This window comes from Aedes albopictus, chromosome 3 (genome assembly GCF_035046485.1).
Source record: "Aedes albopictus strain Foshan chromosome 3, AalbF5, whole genome shotgun sequence".
Lineage (NCBI taxonomy): Eukaryota > Metazoa > Arthropoda > Insecta > Diptera > Culicidae > Aedes > Aedes albopictus.
The window spans coordinates 346530931-346553160 of record NC_085138.1 but is presented as its reverse complement, the minus strand read 5'-3'; the positions used below and the strand labels follow the sequence as shown (position 1 = coordinate 346553160).

At 39.1% G+C, this 22230-nt stretch overlaps 1 protein-coding gene across 1 annotated transcript in view; it reads right to left on the bottom strand.

Moving 5' to 3' along the window:
• Window positions 1-6842: 6842 nt before the first annotated feature.
• LOC134290878 (proline-rich protein 2-like) overlaps window positions 6843-22230 on the bottom strand; it is a 93044-nt gene continuing 77656 nt past the window's right edge. Inside the window, exons 2-3 of the mRNA XM_062858094.1 lie at window positions 13635-14085; window positions 6843-6961 (exon numbers count right to left, since the gene is read on the bottom strand). Coding sequence (XP_062714078.1) covers window positions 6843-6961; window positions 13635-14085 — 570 coding nt within the window. The remainder of the gene's footprint in view (window positions 6962-13634; window positions 14086-22230) is intronic.

Here is a 22230-nt window from a genome sequence, read left to right as displayed (position 1 = left end):
GATATTGGAAAGGGCTCAAGACAAATTTGCTTTTAGGGTTTTATATCAATGAAAACGCTTGTGTATTGATGAAATATGTACATATGTATATGTGTATTCAATTATTTTCTTTTCTACAATATATACATCCTTCTTTTATACATTCTATTGTAACGTTTTTTGAATATTAGATCTTTAGTCTATCTGAAACAAAGTAAACTTTTTTGGATTATCTTTTGAATTCGAAAACTTCTTCGCTTCAATTTGATTTTCAGAAATTGGCACAAATGAATGAAATTTTTGTGTACCAGGTATTGTTTTTACGTGACTGTATGTGTATAGTTCTTCAAGTTCATCCGTCATTTTTGCATATTGTTCATTTGAAATAAAGCAGAAATTCAATTTTGTTATATGTATATCTGACTGTTTAACTGCCCAGTCATACAGTTCTCGAGGAGTTGTGATTGTGTTTCCATAATCTCGAGCAAGACTTGCTCGTTTTGCCATTCGCTTGAGAGTACCTCCAACAGCGTCACATGGACCTTTGCCATGTGAAGTTGCGAAGAAGTGCCATTCTGCTTCCAATCCATAATTGGACCGAAAACTGCACAAACTGGCAATTTTTTTTTTTGTTCTTATAATGAGCTGATGCTCCATCTGACATGAAAGTAATTTTTGAGAAATCAATCGATTGTTTAATGAAATCCAGCAGTTTTGATATAAATAACTGAACTGCTGTTGTATCGTGTGTAAGTACTTCAGATATTATTATTAAGCTCAAGTTTTCCAACTTATTTTCTTTTCTGTAGTACACTTCAAAGGGGTGAATGGTAGCTTGAGAATTATTCCAATGGTAACCTTGAGCTGAATTTTGAATGATAAATGAAAAATTTTCTGAAAAGTCACAAATTGTTAATACTTCACCCTGTTTAAGAGATTCTTTTTTATCCCGCAAAAATGAGGATTGTTCTTTATAAATGAAATCATGAGTTATAAGCTTATCAACTTTTTCTACAAAAAACGGAACAAACTCGTCTATAGTCTCAGTAATAGTTTCCAAATTGCATCGATCAGTGGTTAGCCATTGTTGAAATAAAACCGATTCTTTATCATTCGCTTCTAATAATGATGTTAGTTCACTGGTTCTAGGCACACAATAATACAATTTCAGCAAACAGAATGCTGTTTTAAGCATTCAGATATCAAACCAAGCTGAGAAACAGGTTCTATTCCAGTTGGGATGTAACGCCAAGAAAAAAAAGGCACCCAATCAAACAAAGTTGTAATGCCCATTGAGTGTTATTAAATGGGTATAAGGATTTTTGATACATCCTGTACGAGTTAATGCGCAACACGCTAAAAAAATAACATGAAAAAGTTTTTGTTAGAAAAACTTTTTTTCCTTAAAAGTGCCCATCTTGTGATGTATGAAGGAAAGTTAGGCAACAATATTGACTTTCTTGGAAAAAAAAATTCAAAACATAAAAAAGTGGGCATTTTCTGTAAATTGACTTTTAATTTTAAAAATATATTTTTTAACGTGTAAAAATGTATTTAGAATTTTTAAAATATTTTTTCATGAAAGCTTGGACAATTCTCTAAAAGTCCCCCATACAACACTTTTCTATAGGTCTTGTCATTTTTGAGTTACATCGATTTTAAAAAAATCTTCGAAAAAAAGTTAGGCCCTCTTCAAATGTTACTCTTGAAAATTTTCGAAAATTTAAGTATGTAAAGTTGCTTATAAAAACCTAGTCTTTATGCCCACCAAGTTTCATTCGATTCTGAGAGGGTGTTGCCAACCACTGGTCGAGTTGGCGCGAAATTCGTCAACTGCTCTAAAGTTACGGCTTACATTAATTAATTGAAAAAACAACTGAAACGACAACACGTGCTCTTCATTTTTCCTCGGATCTTATTTTCTACTCTACTAACAATACATGTTTAGTCAGTTTTTTCAGCTGCAATGGTACAGCTTTACAGTATAATTAAGTCGGTTATTCTTAAAATATTGTAAAGCGTCTTGGAACTATGCTGATTAACGCATTGTAATAATGCAGCTTTGTTGCCGCTGTTAGCTATATTTACTGTATTGTGGCTTCCGTTTTCTCTAACAAAAGTAAAACTGTTGATGAGTTTTCCCACTGTATCCTTCCCCTACTGTATATCTTTCACAAATTTTGACCACTTTGGTGACATATGTCGAACCAGCTTAAATATCGACCAGACCCAGGAACTGGGATCTCGTATTGTATCTGCTACTGTATGCGCTGAAAATTGCCAGGAATAAAACCACGTAACGAATCCTACCTTCCAACACAAATTATTGGTTACATAAGTCGTTATTCAGCTATTAAGCTCTCGCAGACCACCCAAACAACACGCATCGCAGTTAAGAGTTACGGCAGTGAAAGTTTTAGTTGAATAGATGTTTTTTGACGTAATTCCAATACAATGCTGAAATTATGTTAAATTAACATTATCAACGTGAACAAATGTTGCGGTTACGATTATTCAAACATTGACCAGCTTCAGTATTGACATAGAAAATTGGCCGAATAAACATAGTTAACCTTCACATTACCGACCCCCGACAACTCATTTTGAAAATGCTGGCACTTCGTCAATTTTCATCCGATTCTTTTGAAGTCGCCCTTAATCGATCATAAATTGGTGCTAGTTTATTACACTCATGTGGTCATGTAACATCCGGAGCCATTCCGGAGATATTCCGGATTGTACTGGGGTCAGGGGGTGGGAGAGGGGTCTGTTTTGCCAAATGACTAAAAGTGGTTATTTCGTGTGTTATTGTGTTTGAGAGGCCCCCGCGGAACCTGTTTCAGGTGTTCCGGAGCGGCCATATTAGTTGATACACACTTCAGTCAATTTTTTTCTGTCCGAATCTCTTGAAATCATGAAGTTTGATATGTCGCACGGCATGTTTTGGTTGCAAACCAGAAATGTCCCCAATGTCACCCCCGTGGAACCTATACTAGATGTTTCGGGGTGGCCATATTAGTTGATACAGACTTCAGGGTATCGTTTCTGACTCAGTCATTCAAAATCATGAAGTTTGATATGTCGCACGACATGTTTTGGATGAAAACCAGAAGTGTCCCCAATGAGGCCCCCACGGAACCTGTCACGGTGATCCGGATGGGTCAACTTATTCAAATCTGATTATCGCAGTTGTGTTTTATTGTTCGCAATAAAAATTCAACTGAAAATCTATGTTTCAAACACAATAACACACGAAATAATCATTTTTAGCCATTTCGGCACCCTCCCTGACCCCAGTACAATCCGGAATATCTCCGAAATGGTTCCGGGTATTGCATGGCCACTCGGGTGTAATAAACTTGCACTAATTTATGATCGATTGAGGGCGACTTCAAAAAAATTGGATGAAAATTGCCAGCATTTTGAAAATGAGATGTTGGGGGTCGGGTACGTGAAGGTTAAGAGATGTTAACCGAGATGAACTAGCCTAGGGCTAAAAATCTCGTTAATACAGATAAAAAAAAGAGATGTTAAAGTACCGCATGCAATGTAACGTGTTCAGCTTCGAAATATTATTGAACTGTAAAATCTTCTGATTTATGTAATCCAGAATGGAACTGAACTGTGGAAGACGGCTGTACGTAGTTGTGAGGTATAAAAAGTAATTTCAGTTAAAAAAACAGAGCCGAACCAGCCAAGGGCTGAAAGTCTCTAAAATAAAGACAAATCAATCAATCAGTTAAAAAACACAAAAAAGATGAAGAGATGTATTTTTTTATAATTTATGGCAACATTAACTAAGCATTTAAGTAACTTTTTGCAACACTTGTTGAATAGAATCTACAAATAGAGATGAAATCCGTATGTAGTGTATCAAAACAACAAATTGAACGTTGTTCGATGTCTTTTGACTGTATTTTGGTGGAATATTCATAGAAAAAGTTTGCCATTGAGACTCTAGCAATGAATCAGCAATAATGGTTTCACAGGTCTTTCTTTTGGGGTCTCCAGTTAGCCTACTGGTTAAGGCTATGGATCGCCAATCCGGAGACGGCGGGTTCGATTCCCGTTCCAGTCGGGAAAATTTTCGCGACTCTCTGGGCATAGTGTATCATTGTGCATGCTTCACAATATACAAATTCATGCAATGGCAGATAAAGAAAGCCCTTCAATTGATAACTGTGGAAGGGCTCAAAGAACACTAAGTTGAAGTGAGGCAGGCCAAGTCCCAGTGGGACGTAGAGCCACAAAGAAGAAGAAAAAGAAGGTCTTTCTAATGCAATAAAAAAAAACAAAGAGTCACACAAAATTGTGCAAGAAACGTCACAGAAGAGTTTATTATGTCTTGGTAAACAACTGATGATTATAAGCTGAACTATAGCTGCACAACCGAGGTGATTGAATAAACACACATTTCATAATACTCATACAACAGTTGTTATAGTAAAAATGTGAAAAACACTAAGCACCCTGAATGTGTTCCTCACTTGCGTGGATGAGCTGTAAATGAGCATAAGTTGAATAATAATCCAATAAAGTTGTGTATGCTTCCAATGAAACAATAAGTAGAATTGAGCCTTTTCTAAGATGTTGCAAGCAGGGATGGGAGCACTCAGTTGCAAAGAGTTACACTCACTTGCTGTTTTCTCAGCTTAGAACCGTGCTATCAAGGAACAGTGTATGGTTGGCTTTTAGCTTGTGGTTTTGTCTGAAAGTTTTCCGAATAGAGTAGTGGTCGTACACGCATACCAACGTCGTGACAGAGCTATTTATTTATTCAACCTTGTCTTCAGTGAAATACTGTGAAAGGCTGTACTTAAAACTAAATAATATGCAACAAAGAACTACAAATACGCCATGGAAGTGTAATTTACATTCACCTCGTGGGGAGTTGCCTTCACAGATCCCTCGCGACTTTGGCATGCATGTGCGACCAAAACATTGTTCGGAAAACGTGTAGACACAATCACAAGGCAAAAGTCGTCCATACATCACTCTGTGACAGCACGTTTCTGTACTGGGATAACATCAAGTGAGTATAACTCTTTGCAAGTGAGTGTTTCCATCCATGGTTGCTGATATTGCTTAGGTAATCACTGGAACTTCCGAAATTCCGTATACATCAACGGGTGCTTCACGCAACAGTTCAAATCTTTAATACAATCCATTAGGATTTTGGAATCCCTGATTTTGAATAGTCCTGAAAATTTCTTACCATATTTGCCGTGAAAACAAGTGCTGATTAAGGTACGCCGGGGCAAGTTGAAACGGCTGGGGCAAGATGAAACACGAAGTTTTGAAATAGTTTTCAATTAAATTTGATTTTTTTTCTTTCGCCAAAAGATTGTTTGAATAAAAAACTATGTGTTATGGCATTCCAGCTGTTTACTATCATTGGAAAACATCATGTTAACCCGTTGTATCATCTTGCCCCACCCGTTTCAACTTGCCCCGGTGTACCTTATCTAAATTTTAACCCAATTTCAACAAAGTTGGGTTTTCAAGTAACCCGAATTTCAACTGCTCCTGATGAAAATGCTGTGCAGAGTGAAACTAGCAATTCACATAAAATTGACGAACTAAAAGAGATTTAAAACAGATCTCGCTGAAAAAGACCCAGCTGCGCTGCACAATGATGCGACTCCATACAAAAAGTGTCAAAAAAGGGTTGACATTAATACGTTCACAGCTTATCAAACTATACTATGCTATTTAGGTGGGCCTAGAAATGTTGGCCACGGGCTAAAAAGGCTGAATTATGAAAGGCTGAAATAACAAAAGGCTGAAACACGAAAGGCTGAATGCATCAAGAAGCTGAAATAACATAAGGCTGAAATAGTGGATCGACTAGTTTTCAAACGCATTAGCCTAAAGATTAACTTCAATTCTAACAACTCAGAGAAACAGACGTATTACTCCAATTGGGAATAATAAGGGTAGCGAACCACTTGGGCAGCGAACAGTATTTCGGGCACTCCTTGCTATAACTCAGTCCATTCCAAGCTAGTTAACTTGAAATTTTGCACACGGCTAGATACTATACGTATCTCATCGCGTTCCAAAAATTGTGTCAATTGGTTCAGAATTGGCTGAGTTATAGCAGAAAAGTGCCCGAAATAGGACCCCGGCCGAGATGGTTCCACTTCCCTACCTGCAAGCACTCGGAGTTTTCGAGCGACGCGTATTAAGGGCTATTTTCGGCGGTGTGCAGGAGAATGGTGTGAGGCGGAGAAGGATGAACCACGAGCTTGCTGCACTTTACAGCGAACCCAGCATCCAGAAGTTGACCAAAGCCGGAAGGATACGGTAGGCAGGGCATGTTGCAAGAATGCCGGGCAACAACTTTGCAAAGTTGGCGTTCGCTACTGATCTGGATGGCACATGAAAGCGTTACGCGCTGAGAGCACAATGCTGGGCGGACCAGGTGATCTGGCGAGCATTGGGCGTGACCGAGGATGGATATAGCGGTAGGAACGAATCGTGTATTGCCTTATGGTAAATGTGATGTTGAACAAATAAATGTACGTATGTACATTAAATTTGTTATAAGGTGGTAAAAGAATACAAATAACAAATCTAATTTTAGGAGTTTTGGCCGCTCCTTTGTATTTATTGGATCAATTTCGTTTGATGAACTTATCTAGTTAATGGGGGAAATTTATGACTGTGCTATGCAGTAGACTTCGAGAAAAATACTCGGTATAATCAATGCTACCCTTTGAGAAAACCACCAAATTGAATCTATCAGTCTATCATATTTGCATGAAACCCAAACTGTTTCCTTTACAAGCAAACCAAGCTTAGCAATAAATCAACTCATAGACGTTTCCAGCGAAACCAAAGTCAATACACATACCATATAATCAACCGCACTCGCCGTCGTCTTCATCATCATCATCGTCCTCGTCGCTGCTTGTGTCGATTGTCCTTCGATCGGTCATCGGTCCGACGACGTCCGAGACGTCGTCGTCATCAGAGATGGCTGGACCGAACCATTATTTGGGAAGCCCAACCCCAAACCAAACAATTTATTGCTTGAGAAACTCGCCGGAAATATCATACCTAGAAGAAGTGTATAGTATGACAAACCGATCAACTAATTTAGCGAAAATAATTATCGCCCAGACGCGAAACTTCTTGGTGTAATAATATACGTAGTTGCTCGTTGCTCGTTTCCCGGAAAGCAGTTAATCGGCGCCGTGGTAGAAAGCACGCTGCTGCGCCCCAACCAGTAACGGAGGAGGATGATTCCATCAGCACGTTCCGTGCCACCACGCTGGGATGATGCAGATTGGGGTAAAATGCGCTCTCTTATAGAACAGGTCGTTTTTCTAACCGTAAGTACCATAAGTATGGTACTAGGGCAAACGAAGCTGATTATCAAAGCCGTGGTTGCTACTTAGTGATTGATTAGAACAATCCAAGTTCGACCATCCAAGTTTGACAGAATCGTCTGTGATTGATGATGAAAATATTTCCTCAAAGTACTTATTTGCAGCAACTGCACATTTTATACCAATTCCCCTTCGTTATCACGATGAAAACTGGGTGTGTATGTGGGTCTGTGTAGCACATCACTGTAGGATGGTCAGCTCCCGTGGGAAAAACGAGAGAGAGTTTGTGTGAAAGCCATGCGACATTGCACGCGATTGTTCCCGTAGTTGGCACTATGTATTGTCAATGTCCCACATTTTCGTGAGCCAATAAACTTTTGCGTTCAGAACTGGAAAAGCTAACTAGGTAGGTACGTTGGAGCCACCCCTTCTCGGGACTTCTCTGGGGGGGTTTAGAGTGAACAACAACAGTGAGTCATTTCGAAAGGTATTAATTTATTTTGCCCGGATGGCGTGCCAGTATGGCTCATCCCGTGGGAAATGATTCGGCAGCTGTTCTACTTTAGGACGAATGGCGCATGGAAGCTTCCACTGTCATGAATACGTAGAATTATATGAAAAAACTCACAAAACTTGAAAAAAGATGTTAATTCAAATAACTTATTTTACATACACACATTTTGTTGCCCAAGATCACATCCATGGTAGTACATTGCATTGTCAACACACAATGTAACAGTAGTTTCCACAGGGTGTTCCTAAGCCTTCCCGAGCAAAGGCGGATAAATAAATGTTAACACGTCCTGTTACCTGGCTATAATTCATTTGATAATCAGTGACATTTCGTTACCTCACTTGTTACCTCTGTTAGCGACTCTGAATCTTGAAATTTCAAATAATTTACGCTTGCGATCGGAAATTTGTGAGCATGATTCATGTCAATATCTACTGATTGTTCGAAAATTAACAATTTTTGAACAGGCAGAATGCATATAAGGGATTATTCATTGTAGTTCTAGAAACAATGCCAAATAACTCAACTATATTTTTTATAAAAATACTGATCGAAATGCTCAAATGTCTAAAATACTTGCTAGAGTTCCCCTGAAATTTTCTACGATTCTGGGATCCGACTATTAAAGTTCGTAAGTTTGCAAAATAAAATCAAACCCTAGAATTGAAAAAAAAAAAATGAATACTGACAGGCATTCCCGAAGTTGACTAACGAACACTGTGGAACATTCTTAAAAATATTTTCGAAAATTACTGGCAGTGAAATAGGGTCTTGTACCATTTGGGCAGCTGCACCTATTTTGGGCACTTGCCGCTATTACTAAGTCAATTTCAAACCGATTGATTTGAAATTTTGTATAGAGTCAGGCACGTACAGTACCTAACTCTGTACAAAAATTCAAATCAATCGGTTTGAAATTGACTTAGTTATAGCAGCAAGTGCCCAAAATAGGTACACCTGCTCAAATGGTACAATACCCTATTCAGCATGAATGTTTCACTTTTCGATTTTTTTTATTCGTGAATTTTAACTTGGGCTAATTTTTTACAGGAGCGTTTTACTATTCACTATAAAGAGTTTTGGAGATGCTTCAGATTTCAGATAAAGATTTTCTCCACGATTTCCGGTAAAATGTTTTGCAAATTTTCACGACTGACTTATTATAATGATTAAAAAAAAATTAAACAAGTTTTGGAGGACGTTTGAAATTCAATAAGTAGCTGGACAACATTATAAACATCTTGCCAGTGGACAATAATTTAATGTTTTCATGGTGAAAGTTATATCATGAAACCTTTTTGAGTTTCTACTATTTTCTGGTTCATTTTTTTTTCATTCGTGGAGTGAGATTTTGTGCGGGCTCCTGAAAAGTGTTGGCCTTAGGCCATGCCCCCCTGGCAACCCACAGAATCCGGCTCTGACTATTCTGCATGTGTTTACCGGGGACAGATACGAAGGGGTCTGTCATAAATCACGTAAACCAAATTTTGTCCATCTCCCCCCTCGTATAGGCTTTCCTCCATACAAAAATTTAAAAATTTGTATAAAGCGTAGGCTTTGGCCGGGGGGGGTCTCTCCCCACAAAAAGTCTACGTGGTTTATGAACGGTCCCAAGATACTATGTGCCCAAGAAGTCAAGGAAATTACTCAAGTGTTCGGTTCGCATTTTTTGATTTCAGTGACGACGAAATGTTATTCTTGGACAGATATACTGGCAACCTTTCTATTTTCGATAATCACATCTAGGAAAGCGTCACAACATAAATAGTTTTATGGAAAACATTTGTGCAGCTGCGCTGCATGATTATGATATGCAGAAAATTTTATTTATACAGATATGAAATTAAAAAAAAAAATCGTTGTCGTATGCTGAATACAAGCAAGCTGGGCTTACCAGAGAAACTGATGGAGAAACTGTTGAACTTCTAGAGGAATCTCTGAGTGTACTCCAAGAAGAAATCTTGCAGGAATCCCTGGAGAAATCTCTGAAGGTCACCCTGCAAGAATATCTGAAAACTGCTGGAGACGAACCAGCCAAGGGCTGAAAGTCTCTTTAATAAAGACAAATCAATCAATCAATCAATGAATACTGCTTCTGGAGCTACTCCTGAAAATTTCTCCTGAAGGAATCACTGGAAAAACTCTAGAAGGAATCTCTGAAGACGCTTCAGGCGAAATCACATAAGATCCTACTGGAGGAATGCCTGATGGAACTCCTAGAGAAATCACTAAGGGTTTGCGGTATGGGATTTTTTCAAAGCGAAACGAAACGAAACGATATGTGAACTTTCTTATGCGATGCGGTACGAAACGAAACGAAATTCAAAAGTGTTTCGTGAGATCGATACGAAATCCGAATTCACTCGGTATTTTTCGAAACGAAACGAAATTTTCGAAAAAGTTCCGCGGAATTTTGCAGTTATATCAAATTGATCAGAAAAAAGGATGCTGCGTGTTTGCATTTTTTTTTCTAGCGCTGGCGAGCCGGTGTTTCCGTTTAGTCTCATCTTCAAGACTTCAGTTGCTACAGTTCCATTTATAGATTTGTTGTTTGGGCTACCGTTTTTCACATCACACCCGACATTGGATTTGTCTTCGTTAAGGACAAGGTATTTGGAGTACATAGCTCAAAATTTCTAGAGCACCGTTTTTAAGAACCGTTGAACAGATTTGGATGAAAATGCATCACGGTAATTGTTCAATGTTTGTCAACAGTGTGATGCATTTTCATACAAATCCGTTCAACAGTTCTAAAAAACGGTGCTCTAGAAATTTTGAGCAATGTACTCCAAATACCTTGTCCTTAAGCTAAAATGCAAAAATAATACATTTATTAGAACAAACATACACATGAAAAGTAGAACTACTCATGAATTCGGTGATCTAATTAGGAAACATCTCCTCACAAAACTAACAATTGAATTCCTATTCGCATGCGTCTTATGCAGAATGAATGACTAGGGGTGTTCAAATATACTTTGATATGTCTAAACATTTCAGATAAGTACCCAACTTTGCGTAACAAGGTGTAACTGCGGATGACGTCCACACGCCTATGCAGTGGACGTCCGAACGTCCCAAACTAGCTCACCGTGGGTTTGGTTCTCAGGGTCGGCACCACCTGCTTAGGGGACATTAACAAAAGCGGAAATGGACGATACGAGGGATAATCGACGCAATTGCGCATGCAAGGACAAGTACCAGAGTTCAATAATTGATTTTAAAACCATGAAAAGTTACATTTTAATTACACTGTTCGACAAAAAAAAACTTTTGCCGTGATCAGAGACCCCATTAGTAGGGCATAAAAGCGCATGGAAAATGTAGAAAAATGCCATTTTCAAATCTGTTGGAGCACCCCTAGAATCTTTTTGAGATGAGTTTGAATTTTATTCATTTTTGAAGGTTTGACAAGAGCTTTAGAAATCATCATAAACACATTTGAAATACAATATCTTTGAAATGCAGTTTTGTGCACCGCTGAAATTTTCACAGATCTGAGAAGCAACTTTGATAAATAACTAGTCAAAATTTCTACCTATTACGACATTCCTTTTCATTGATACATATCCACGAAGGTTTAACTCTGACTTATATAGTGAAAATCTTTTAAGTTTTTTTTTTTATCTAATCCTAGGCGTGCTTTAGCCCATATTCATATCCATTTAAAAAAAAACTTCTATGCGTTTATGCCGTGCAGCGTCAGTCTTTCGGATACATCGAACGCCTCGGAATATTGGATGGATTTCCGCTCCAGTAGGAGAAAACGTTTCTTTACAAGTTCTTCACTAGGTCACTAGATGTGACGTCTGTTTTTTTCGTTTTCTCTGACTGAAGAAGATGAAAATTGTATTTCAAACATCTGGTTTAACTAAGTATGATTCTGGAAAGCTATACGAGAAATTTTAGGATATGATTACAAAGGATCCACAGGAAAAAAGTTAGATAAATTCATTGAGGTCAGCATGAGTGTTTTAAGGAAAAACTTTTCCAAATAAATTAAATGCTCTAATTGCAGTTTTCAAATACTTTTTTGTCGCTTATGAAAATGAACAAAGTTTATTGTAACATTTGACATCAAATGTTACTTTCATAATCATGTTTAAATACCAATAAACTGCGATTTTGAATGCGATGGATTGGGATCACATTTCAGGCAAAATACACTACGTCCACTTATTTCAAGGAAGTATTTTGTTTTGGTCGAATTCCGAGTCGTGCCCAAATTCAAATATCCATATATCGTATATGGATGAGAATGCTTTTCAATGATTTGGTGTGTACCTAAGTAACCGTTCCAGATTGCTTAGCCCGGTGGATATCAAGCAGTTCCATGTTCTTAAAAATTTTAATACGATGCGGAAAATATATTCAAACTCCATCGACCTCTGCATTGGAACAAATTTGGACTATTTGGACTAAATAAATTATATGAACTCGCCCTAGTGCTTCTGGATAGATAGTATTTAACACTACATTAACAAATAGGGTCTAGGACCATTTAGGCAGGAGCACCTATTTTGGACACTTGCTGCTATAACTCAGTCAATCCCAAATCGATTGACTTGAATTGTTGCACATAGCTAGATACTGTGCGTATCTGATCGTGTCTCAGTTCTAAATTGACTGAGTCATAGACACAAGTGCCCAAAATAGGTGATCCTGTCCGAATGGTTCCAGACCCTATGCCGCTGGAACTTATAAAGCAATTTTACAATCGTGGAGGACATTATTGAGCTTGAAATTAAGATTGGAAATATTTTACTACATGACAAATTCAATTAATTTCATAAAAGTGTCTTCAATGGTAATGCCCCAACATACACATTCTGTATTGTGAAACTAACTAAAATGTAATGAAAACAACAGTGCTTGTACGATAACTAACAGTAAATGGAGAATGTTCTCATTTTTGGCTTGCATTTTTTTAGGGTTGTATTGTTTTGAACAGTCGTGAAGTTAAACCATGTTTCGACGCAATGCCAGCTTCACTTCATTGTATTGAAATAGGTATGTTTTATTCAATAAAGTTATCAATTTTACCACCTTGGTATGGCTAGGAGGTTCTTCGAAACATTTAGTGAAAATAGACAACACACGAAAACACTGGAAACGTTTTTTTGTACTCTCAAAATATAAATGTATTAGATTTTATTTTTATTTTTACACAGGCTTACCACGATAGTAATTTGAAAAATCGACCAGATTTTCTTCTCGAAAATTTGAATTCAATTATTTAGATCATAAGTGTAGCATTTCGAAGTCAAATCAAAGTAAAATAGTTAATTTGTTATGATAAGATAAGGATAGGGGCTTGCTTTTTGTTATTGAATTAAGAGCAAACTTCAAGGATTTGTATTATATAAGTCATATTTGATTCTTCCCGGATATGTATCAATGAAATGGAACGTCGTAATAGGCTAAAATTTTGACTAGTTATTTATCAAAGTTACATCTCAGAACTGTGAAAATTTCAGCGGTGCACAAAATTGCATTTCAAACATATTGTATTTCAAAAGTGTTTTTGATGATTTCTAACGCTCGTGTCAAACCTTCAAAAATGAATAAAATGCAAGCTCATCTCAAAAAGATTCTAGGGGTGCTCCAACAGATTTGAAAATGGCATTTTTCTACATTTTCCATGCGCTTTTATGCCCTACTAATGGGGTCTCTGATCACGGCAAAAGTTTTTTTTTGTCGAACAGTGTTATTTTAATTCCATTTTGGGGTTAGTGGTTAGGGTTAGTAGACGTTGCGGCCGATACCTATTGTTGGGGCCCTTTGAGGAAGGGGCGATGGAGACATACCTTTACTCCAAGAGGCTGCCCTGATGCTAGGCTTGGGCTTGGGCGGAGTCCAAGCGGACCGGCGTTCCGGAGGTGACTCCAGGATCGATGGCTTGTTGGCTGCCGGATGTTGGTGCTCGGGGGCCCCGGGGCGGGCCGGTGGACTTACCGGGGTTCTTCCGACGTTGGTTAGGCCTCGTCGCGGACGTAGTTGAGAGCTCCAGGCTTGTGGGCCGGCGTGGCTGCCGGAAGTCGGTGTTCGGACGCCCTTGGCGGGCCGGTGGTCTTGCCGGGGTTCTTTTGACGTTGGTGGGGGGCCTTGTCGCGGACGATTGGTCCGCGTATCCGGTGGATCCAGGCTTGTGGGCCGGCGTGGCTGCTGTAGGTTGTTACACGGACGCCCCTGGTGGTCCGGCGGGTTCGGAAGCGTTCTTTGACGCTGGTGGAGGCCCCGTCGTGGACGAGGTGGTCCCTGGCATGTGAGCCGGCGCGGCTACAGGATGTTGGTGCTTGGGCGCCTTTGGCGGGCCGGAGGGGTCGAAATGGGTTCTTGGACGCTGGTTGGGCCGTCGTGGCGAACGATTGGTCCGCGTAGCAGGTGGCTCCTGACAACGTGTTTGGGCACGGAACTTTTTAGACTTGGCGGCCTCCAAGCGCCGGATAGGGATCTGCTGTGGATAACTGTCCACGTGGTATTATTGTCTTTGTCCTGGGTGTGTTACCAGGCGGCGGGTGGCCGTAGGGACTTCCAGACAGCGTCGCAGCACCGGGTTAACCGAATCGCACTCACTTCACAAAAACAGCGGGCACCAAACAGGCCGCAATTTCCGACAATGGGCCACCGGATCGACGCAACTTCGCGAGCACTCGCGGGGTCCTCTTCGAATTACCCACGTGGGGACTTCCAGATCTTCCCTATGTCACGATAGTTTTTTTTTCCAATTTCGTCTCGTTTGCTTGGAGGACTCGACTCGACTGATCCCGAATCCTCTTCGTTTTTCCACATCTCTCGTTTCTCTTCGTTCTTCGCCTTTTCGCCGCCGGACCTGGTGTTACCACCGTGAATTTCGCCCGACAGGAGCGAATTTGGTTTTTGGCGTTAGTGTTGACAAAAATTCTAGTACTCCATGCGAAGTCTCACAGTGGGTTGATGTGGGTGGTTAGTTGGAATTAATTCTTGTCTCTGGCAAGTGGGTCGATTTTTCCCATTGTTACAGAAATCGGTAACAAAGGATGGAGGACCGATTTTGACCGCTTTGAGCTGTAAGTCAGTCAATATTGTACCAATTTACTTAGAGTTTTGCACATCTCACTCCTTAAAAAATCAAGCCATTTGGTTCAAAATTGACTGAGTTAGAGTGCAAAGTGCCCAAATGATCTCAGATATTTTTTTTATATTTTTAACAACACATATTGAAAATTTCAAAATTTACACCAATTCTCGCGAGAGTGCGGGAGATTGGCATCTAAGAGCCGAAAGAGAGATGAAGTTGTGAAAGACGGACCCGGTTAGGGTGGTGCTTCGAATCCAGTTTGACTTTCTATTCTGCAGAATTGTAACTTGTTCTGTAGCTTAGTTGGTTAAAGCGCTGGACTAGCGATAACGTAGTCGTGGGTTCGAATCCCACCAAAACAAGTGGTAATTTTTTCACAAATTTATCTCTCAATTTGCCAATTAAACGTACTTTGCCATAAAATATTTCAAGTTTTTACGTCTCTAGATATATGGCCAAAAATTCTACCAGATAAATCTGGACTCAAGATGTTATGGTTGATGTACATGCCCTTCTCACCGAGGACCTGGGATCAAAAAACCACTCCAAAAAAAAAAAAAAAATTAAAAATGTTTTCTATTTTCAGGTCATTTGATTCGGGACTAGCCTAGGGCTGTAGCTTTATGAATCGTATATGTATAATTTGGCCAGAAAATTCTACAGGATTTCTTATTAACGAAAGAAATAAGAGCTTAACCGTGAATAGCGTTTCGTTATACACAGGCCCGGATCAAGGATTGCCCGAGGCCCGAGCGGATGCGAAGGTCCCTTGTTGATGAGCATACAAAAATTTGTTTGTTTTCAAACAGTATTTGAGCAGTATGAAACATAAAATATATATGTAACAACCAAAAACACCTTTGTAGGGGGGCCTAAAATATGGGGGCCCGGAGCCCGATTAACCACCCCCGGTCTCACACCTTACACCGCCCACAACCCCCCACCCCCCCAACAATCAGCCCTGGTCATACAGATGTAATGGTAAATCCCTTTCAAAAGTTTCACAAAAAAATAAAATAATTCAAAAAGGAAATTTACACAATGAACTTGTTTTCGAAATTTATTAGATATTCCGCGAAATTCCGTTTAATTTCGTCAAAATCTATTTTTTGAAGTCGAAATTTTTACAATTTGACGAAACGAAACGGAATTAAAAATCATAAATTTCGCCTGGTTGAATTCCGTGGAATTCCGCGGAATTTCGTTTCGAGGTGTATTTGGCGAAACTTTTCGGTATACAGCATACCCTTAGAATTCACAAAAGAAGCTTCAGGTGGAACTGCCGAATGAACTTCATGAGGAACCACTTCAGGAAACTTTGCGATAATATTTTGCAGAAAATTATGTTTGTACGGATATGCAGTTCATGAGACGTTTACGTATGCCTTAGAGCATGTTTCTGCACATTGCAAAGACAATTGATCTTTCAAAAGCCCAATACCGAAGGCAAACTGGGTTCAGCTAAAGATTTTTTTTAAAAACTAGAAGAACCCTTGAATGGACTTCTAGGGGAATTTCTGAGTGTACTATACAAGGAGTCCTTTAAGGGATCTCTAAAGAAATCCCTGAAGAAATTTGAGATCAAATCCCCGAAGGAGTTTCTGGAGGAATCCTGGAAGAAGTTCCTTGAGAAATCTCTCTAACGATTACAGGAAAACTATTTGATGATGTTCTTGGAGGAATTCAAGAAGAAACTCCTAAGGGAATCCCCAGAAATCTCAGGAAAAAAATCTGAAGAAATCAGTGAGGTGCCTGGACGAATTCCTGAAGGTGTTTAGGAAGAAATTCCAGGAAAAAAGACGTGCTTGGTGGTCAAGTGGCTACCGCTTCTGATTCATATGCAGAAGGTCCTGGGTTCAATCCCTGGCCCATCCCTTTCCTCCTACTTTGTATCTTTCTATATACTTTCTCCCTCCTCTATACATATACAACTCATGTATAGTATATTCACATGTTCATAGCTATCGCTAGAACAGAAACGGGTTAAAAAATAAGCCGTTTCCCTTACTTCCAAACTTTCACAGCACAGAGTCTCAATCCTATTAGATACTCGACTAGAAAAATATATCAAGTTTATAATACATTTTGTTATGATGTTATGAAATTTTTCTATAATTTATTATGTTATAAACTAGATGTAACAAAAAGTACACCGGACTAATCAAAATAATAACCTATTTTGTTATAATCAGATCAAAATTATAACACAGTATGATATAACTTTGAGCTTCAAGAAAACTAGTTTCTATCATATTTTGATACAATTGTGTAAAATAATGTTCAGAATGTCAAAGAATAAAAACTAAATTATTTTACAATGAGTTATTGAACAGCATTTATAACATAATATGATACAATTGAGTTATAATATTTTTAAACACCAAAAATGTTAAACATCAGACGCGCCAACTTGGTCAAATTATTGGGGGGCAGAGCCTGTTTTTGCTGATTTTTTGTATGGGAAAATTAAAAAATCGTCAAATATTGGGGGGGGGGGGGGGGGCAAACCTATGCTTGTGGATTTTGATCTCTCTATGAAGGATGAGATCACCGGTATACCGGAATCTTTTCGTTCCATAGGTATTCCACAAATTTTTGCAAGTAAGTTCGGGCATGTTAGCGGGGCCAGACAGTTCTTCACAGATGGTTCCAAAACCGATGATTCGACTGGATTCGGTGTCTACAACGAATTTCATAGCGCCACCTTTATGCTTCAAAAGCCATGTTCGGTATATATTGCTGAGCTAGCGGCTATATACTACACCTTAGAGTACATTCGCACTCTCCCACCTGAGCACTACTTCATTTTTACCGACAGTCTAAGCTCTCTGGAGGCTGTTCGGTCAATGAAACCGATGAAGCACTCAGCGTACTTCCTGAAAGGAATACGCCAAGTCTTGAGTGCTTTGTCCAAACGCTCATACATCATCACCATAGCTTGGGTCCCTTCACATTGCTCAATTCCGGGCAATGAGAAAGCGGACTCTCTGGCTAAGGTGGGCGCTAGCGAAGGCGATATTTATGAGCGTCAAATCGCCTTCGACGAATTTTTTGAATTGGCCCGTCAGGAGACCTTGATCAGCTGGCAACACAAATGGAGAGATGGAGAGATGGGTAGATGGTTGCACTCCATCATTCCACAGGTGTCGAAGAAGCCATGGTTCAAAGGGTTGGATTTAGGACGCGATTTCATTCGTGTGATGTGTCGGCTGATGTCCAACCACTATTTGTTGAACGCACATACCTTTCGTATTGGACTCTCAGAAAGCAATCTCTGTGTCTGTGGCGTGGCTTACCAGGATATCGAACATGTCGTGTGGGGATGCAATGAGTATCGTGAGGTCAGATCTGAGCTGCATGAAATTCTCCGGGTCCGAGGAAAACAACAGAAACCCGTTAGAGAAGTGTTGGCAGGACTTGATTTGGAATACATGAACCTGATTTACCAGTTTTTGAAACGTGTTGATGTCAGAGTTTGATGTAGTACGTTCCTTGTTTTCGTTGTCCGCCTTTTGGTTTTGTTGTTCGCCCCTGTCTGTCGTCACCCCCATCCGTTTGTCCTCTTCTTGTCGTTTTCTACCGATAAAGTCCTTTCTTTTTGGTTCCGTTACAGATATGGACAATTTGTCCCATCAAAGTTTTAGTATAAGTTAGCAAATAATTTAGTTTTAAACCCATAAATCCGTCCTTCCCATTTTTTTTCTTCAATCCTTAACCTCGAAACAGCCGCGAGTACTTCGGCTTCCCAAACTAACATAGTTTTAAGGCAGTAATAAATTGTAAAATGTATAACCATTGTAAAAAAAAAAACAAAAGATTTCGGCTCAGTTATGCCCATGTGGCGCCCGAGCCTTCCAAATAAACGAATAAGTAAAAAAAAAAAAACCTATGCTTGCCCCCCCCTAAGTTGGCGCCTATGTTAAACATGATTATATTACAACGAGTTATTCATATCATGGTTTGTTATAATTATGTTATATTTTTGTTAGAATCTCCTAGTCGGGTAATGCCTACAAGTTATTCAATCAAGCGAACTGAGCCGCTCATCTTCAGAATAATAAAAACACACAATTCTATCATCCTACCCTGGTATCCACACACCAATGTGTGAACCTTCTGCCAACCAAGTCCAACCAACACTCCGACATCCGCATGAATTTGTGCTGACGCAGAGGTATATTCGGTCACATGTGGATACAAACGATTGCAATCATCACTTCCTTCCCCTTCCCCTCATTGACCTGCAACCTGACGTGGCAGGCGCTATTGTCGCCTAAAAATAGAAGATCACCAACGCTCACACATTGAAGATGCCTGTTAGTCCCCGGCAGATATCTCATTGGTTCCGTGTGTGTGTGTGTGTGTGTTGCTGGTCTGGCGATACTGGAGTAGCATCCACGAGCGGGTCAATTAAGCTCAAGCTCACCCTCAAATTCCTTAAGAAATTCCAGGAAAAAATCCATGAAGAATTCAAAGAGTAGTCAGTTCCTGAAGGAATTCCTGGAAAAGTTTCTCAATGAATTCAAGAAAAAATCCCTGAGTGAACTCCTGGTGCAATCTCCGAAAGAATTCCTGGATAAATTTCTGGAAGAAATTCCTGGAGTATACCCAGAAAAAGTTCTCAGGAAAACCTGAAGGAGTTTCTGTGGAAATCCATGAAGATATGCCTGGAGAAATCCATTTCGGGCAAATCGGGAAGAATTCAAGAAGAATTTCCTCGAGGAATCACCGAAGAATTCCAAGAGAAATCACTGCATGACCCAAGAAACAGTTAGGAGTCATTAATAAACATATCTGCTTAACAGGAGCTCCACAAAGAGCGCCGGCAGTTGAACAAGAGCATGTGTTGAACAAAGTTTTGAATAAATTTTGCATACAGCGAAAACAGCACTTTTGTTCAACTTATGCCTCTCAATTGAACAACTAACCGAACAGTAGCTTAAGGACAGACTTGTTGGAGTCCCAAAATGGCCGCCACAATGGCCGACTTTGGCACCCAATCACGATTTCGAGCTCACAAATCTCTTCGTGAACAAAACCGGCGCAACTGATCTTCTTATTTGAAGCTCATTACCAGTGAGCAAGAACAGAATAATAAAATGCACTGTTGTTTGAAGCATGCTCCTTGAGATTTGTGTGTCTGAACTCTGAAGTTCTGATGCACTGTTGAAGCGGGATTTCAAGACGTTTGTCATTAAAAAAAGTTGTTCAAAACCCTCCATCAATCGCTTAATAGTGTTTTAATAATGATTGAACACTAGCTGTTTCCACCGTGTAAGATGCCGTTATTCCACTTATGATGCATAATGGAACAAGTAGCTTAAGGACAAGGTATTTGGAGTACATAGCTCAAATTTTCTAGGGCACCGTTTTTTAGAACCGTTGAACGGATCTGGATCAAAATGCATCACGCTGATGACAGCCACTGAAGCGTGATGCATTTACAGCCATACCCGTTCACCGCACAGTGGCGGGCCTCCATACAAAAGTCGGACAAAACCTCAAATGTTAACCGAAATTGCTAAAATTCACAGGTTATGAAGATTTTAGTTCCCCAAATCTATTTCTGATGTGGAACTTTTCATATATTTTGTTTTTACTATATTAGGGTGGCTCAAAATTTTGAAATCTACTGATTATGGGAAGCATGTAAAAAATAATCGACAATAAGCTATCACGATGTGCTTTCTGAACGTAGATTTTGATTAACCTCTTAATTTGGAGGTTATTAAATCACGTACATATTGGTATTGAAATAAACTATAATTGGTTATTTGTTGCTGTTAGGGTGGTCCAAAATCTTTAAAACTACATAAATCAATAGAAAAAATCGTTTATCTACATTTTCTTTCTATGTATCAATTCAGATGCACACCAATATTGGCTGACAGACGCGGACTATTCTCAGGGACTGCCCATAGGCCACGTGACATTCTACGGTGGGTACACGGAGGTGTGTTGATTCAATCGTTATGGGGTCCGATAGTCTAATATAGTGAACTGCGTAAAATTTGAACTGCTTTTTATCAGTCTCATTTCAACAACTTCATGCTCTTCCAAGTTTGGATTGTAAGGTGCATTGATATCTGCTATCACTTGTCAATGCAACCAAAATAACCCTATCTGTAAAGAATTGGCAATTCATATTCGCAATATTGAAAGGAGTTGTTGATAAACGATCATCAGAGATCGGTAATCATATTGATGAACAGTAGAGTTCCAGCAAATATTTTTAAAATCTTTATCACTTTGTGTGTCGTTCAGTAGAAATGTGTTTTACGAAAACGCGTGCATAACATACATTAAAACTTCAAGTTAAAAAAACAATTGAAATCCCTTATAATAAAGAGCGTAACATGTTCGTTTCATAAAATTGCGATAAAAATATTCAAAGATTGCTTTGATGATCGCAACATTTACGCAGAAAAATATTTATCGTAGCGTTTTACGCCGTTTAGCGAATTCCTTTTATATTTTATAGGTGATTATTGCTTTGAACTGTAGCAATGTGCGTGTAGAGAAGAAACGCGTAAAGTTCGTGAAGAGATTGCTTCCAAGCTTGTTGAGCAATCATAATAATGAAGGTGAATCGAAGAAACGACCTGTTTCTGAAAATCAATGAGTAATGGTTTGAAGTTAATGTTACATGTTTTTCACGGTTGTTTTTGTCTTTCTTTTTTTTTAAGGTTAAAAGAGTTAGTTGTATCTGGTGAAGCAACATGTAGGCAGTATCTAAGTAAACAATGGCTTGTTCATACTTTGTCATCACTCCTCTCCAGCTCACTGTTTTTAACTGGAGCACCCACCTCTTCTGATTTTCTGTCAAAAAAAAAATATATATATATATATTAAAAAAAGTTAATGTGGCCATCACGTTATCACCTGCCACCTCCCCCCTCCCCCTATGTTTTCATTCTTGTAGGATACCTTCACTAAGTCACGCAAGTGAAGGTATCCTACAAGAATAAAAACTACCCTAAATTGTTAGTATTCCTGAAGTCAATTTGAACTATGTTACGACAAAATTTAAACTTCAAACAATATCACTTCCTCCACAACCATGCGGCTCCATTGTGACCGGATAGAAAAAAAATTTTTTTTTCGCGCTTAGCGCAAAAATGCGCAAACAGTGACCTATATAGCCAAAAACTAGACAAAATTGAACGTCAGATCCGGGAGACGGCGTCGTTTTCTGATGTTTCCTAAACAAGTACTGGATCTTTTTACTACGAAGTTTTTCTCTAAAATTTCATAAAAGTCAATATGTTTGCATATTGTAAAAACGTAATAATTTTGTGATTGGATTCCAAACAATCCCTGAAATGTAATGGTTATTCATACCC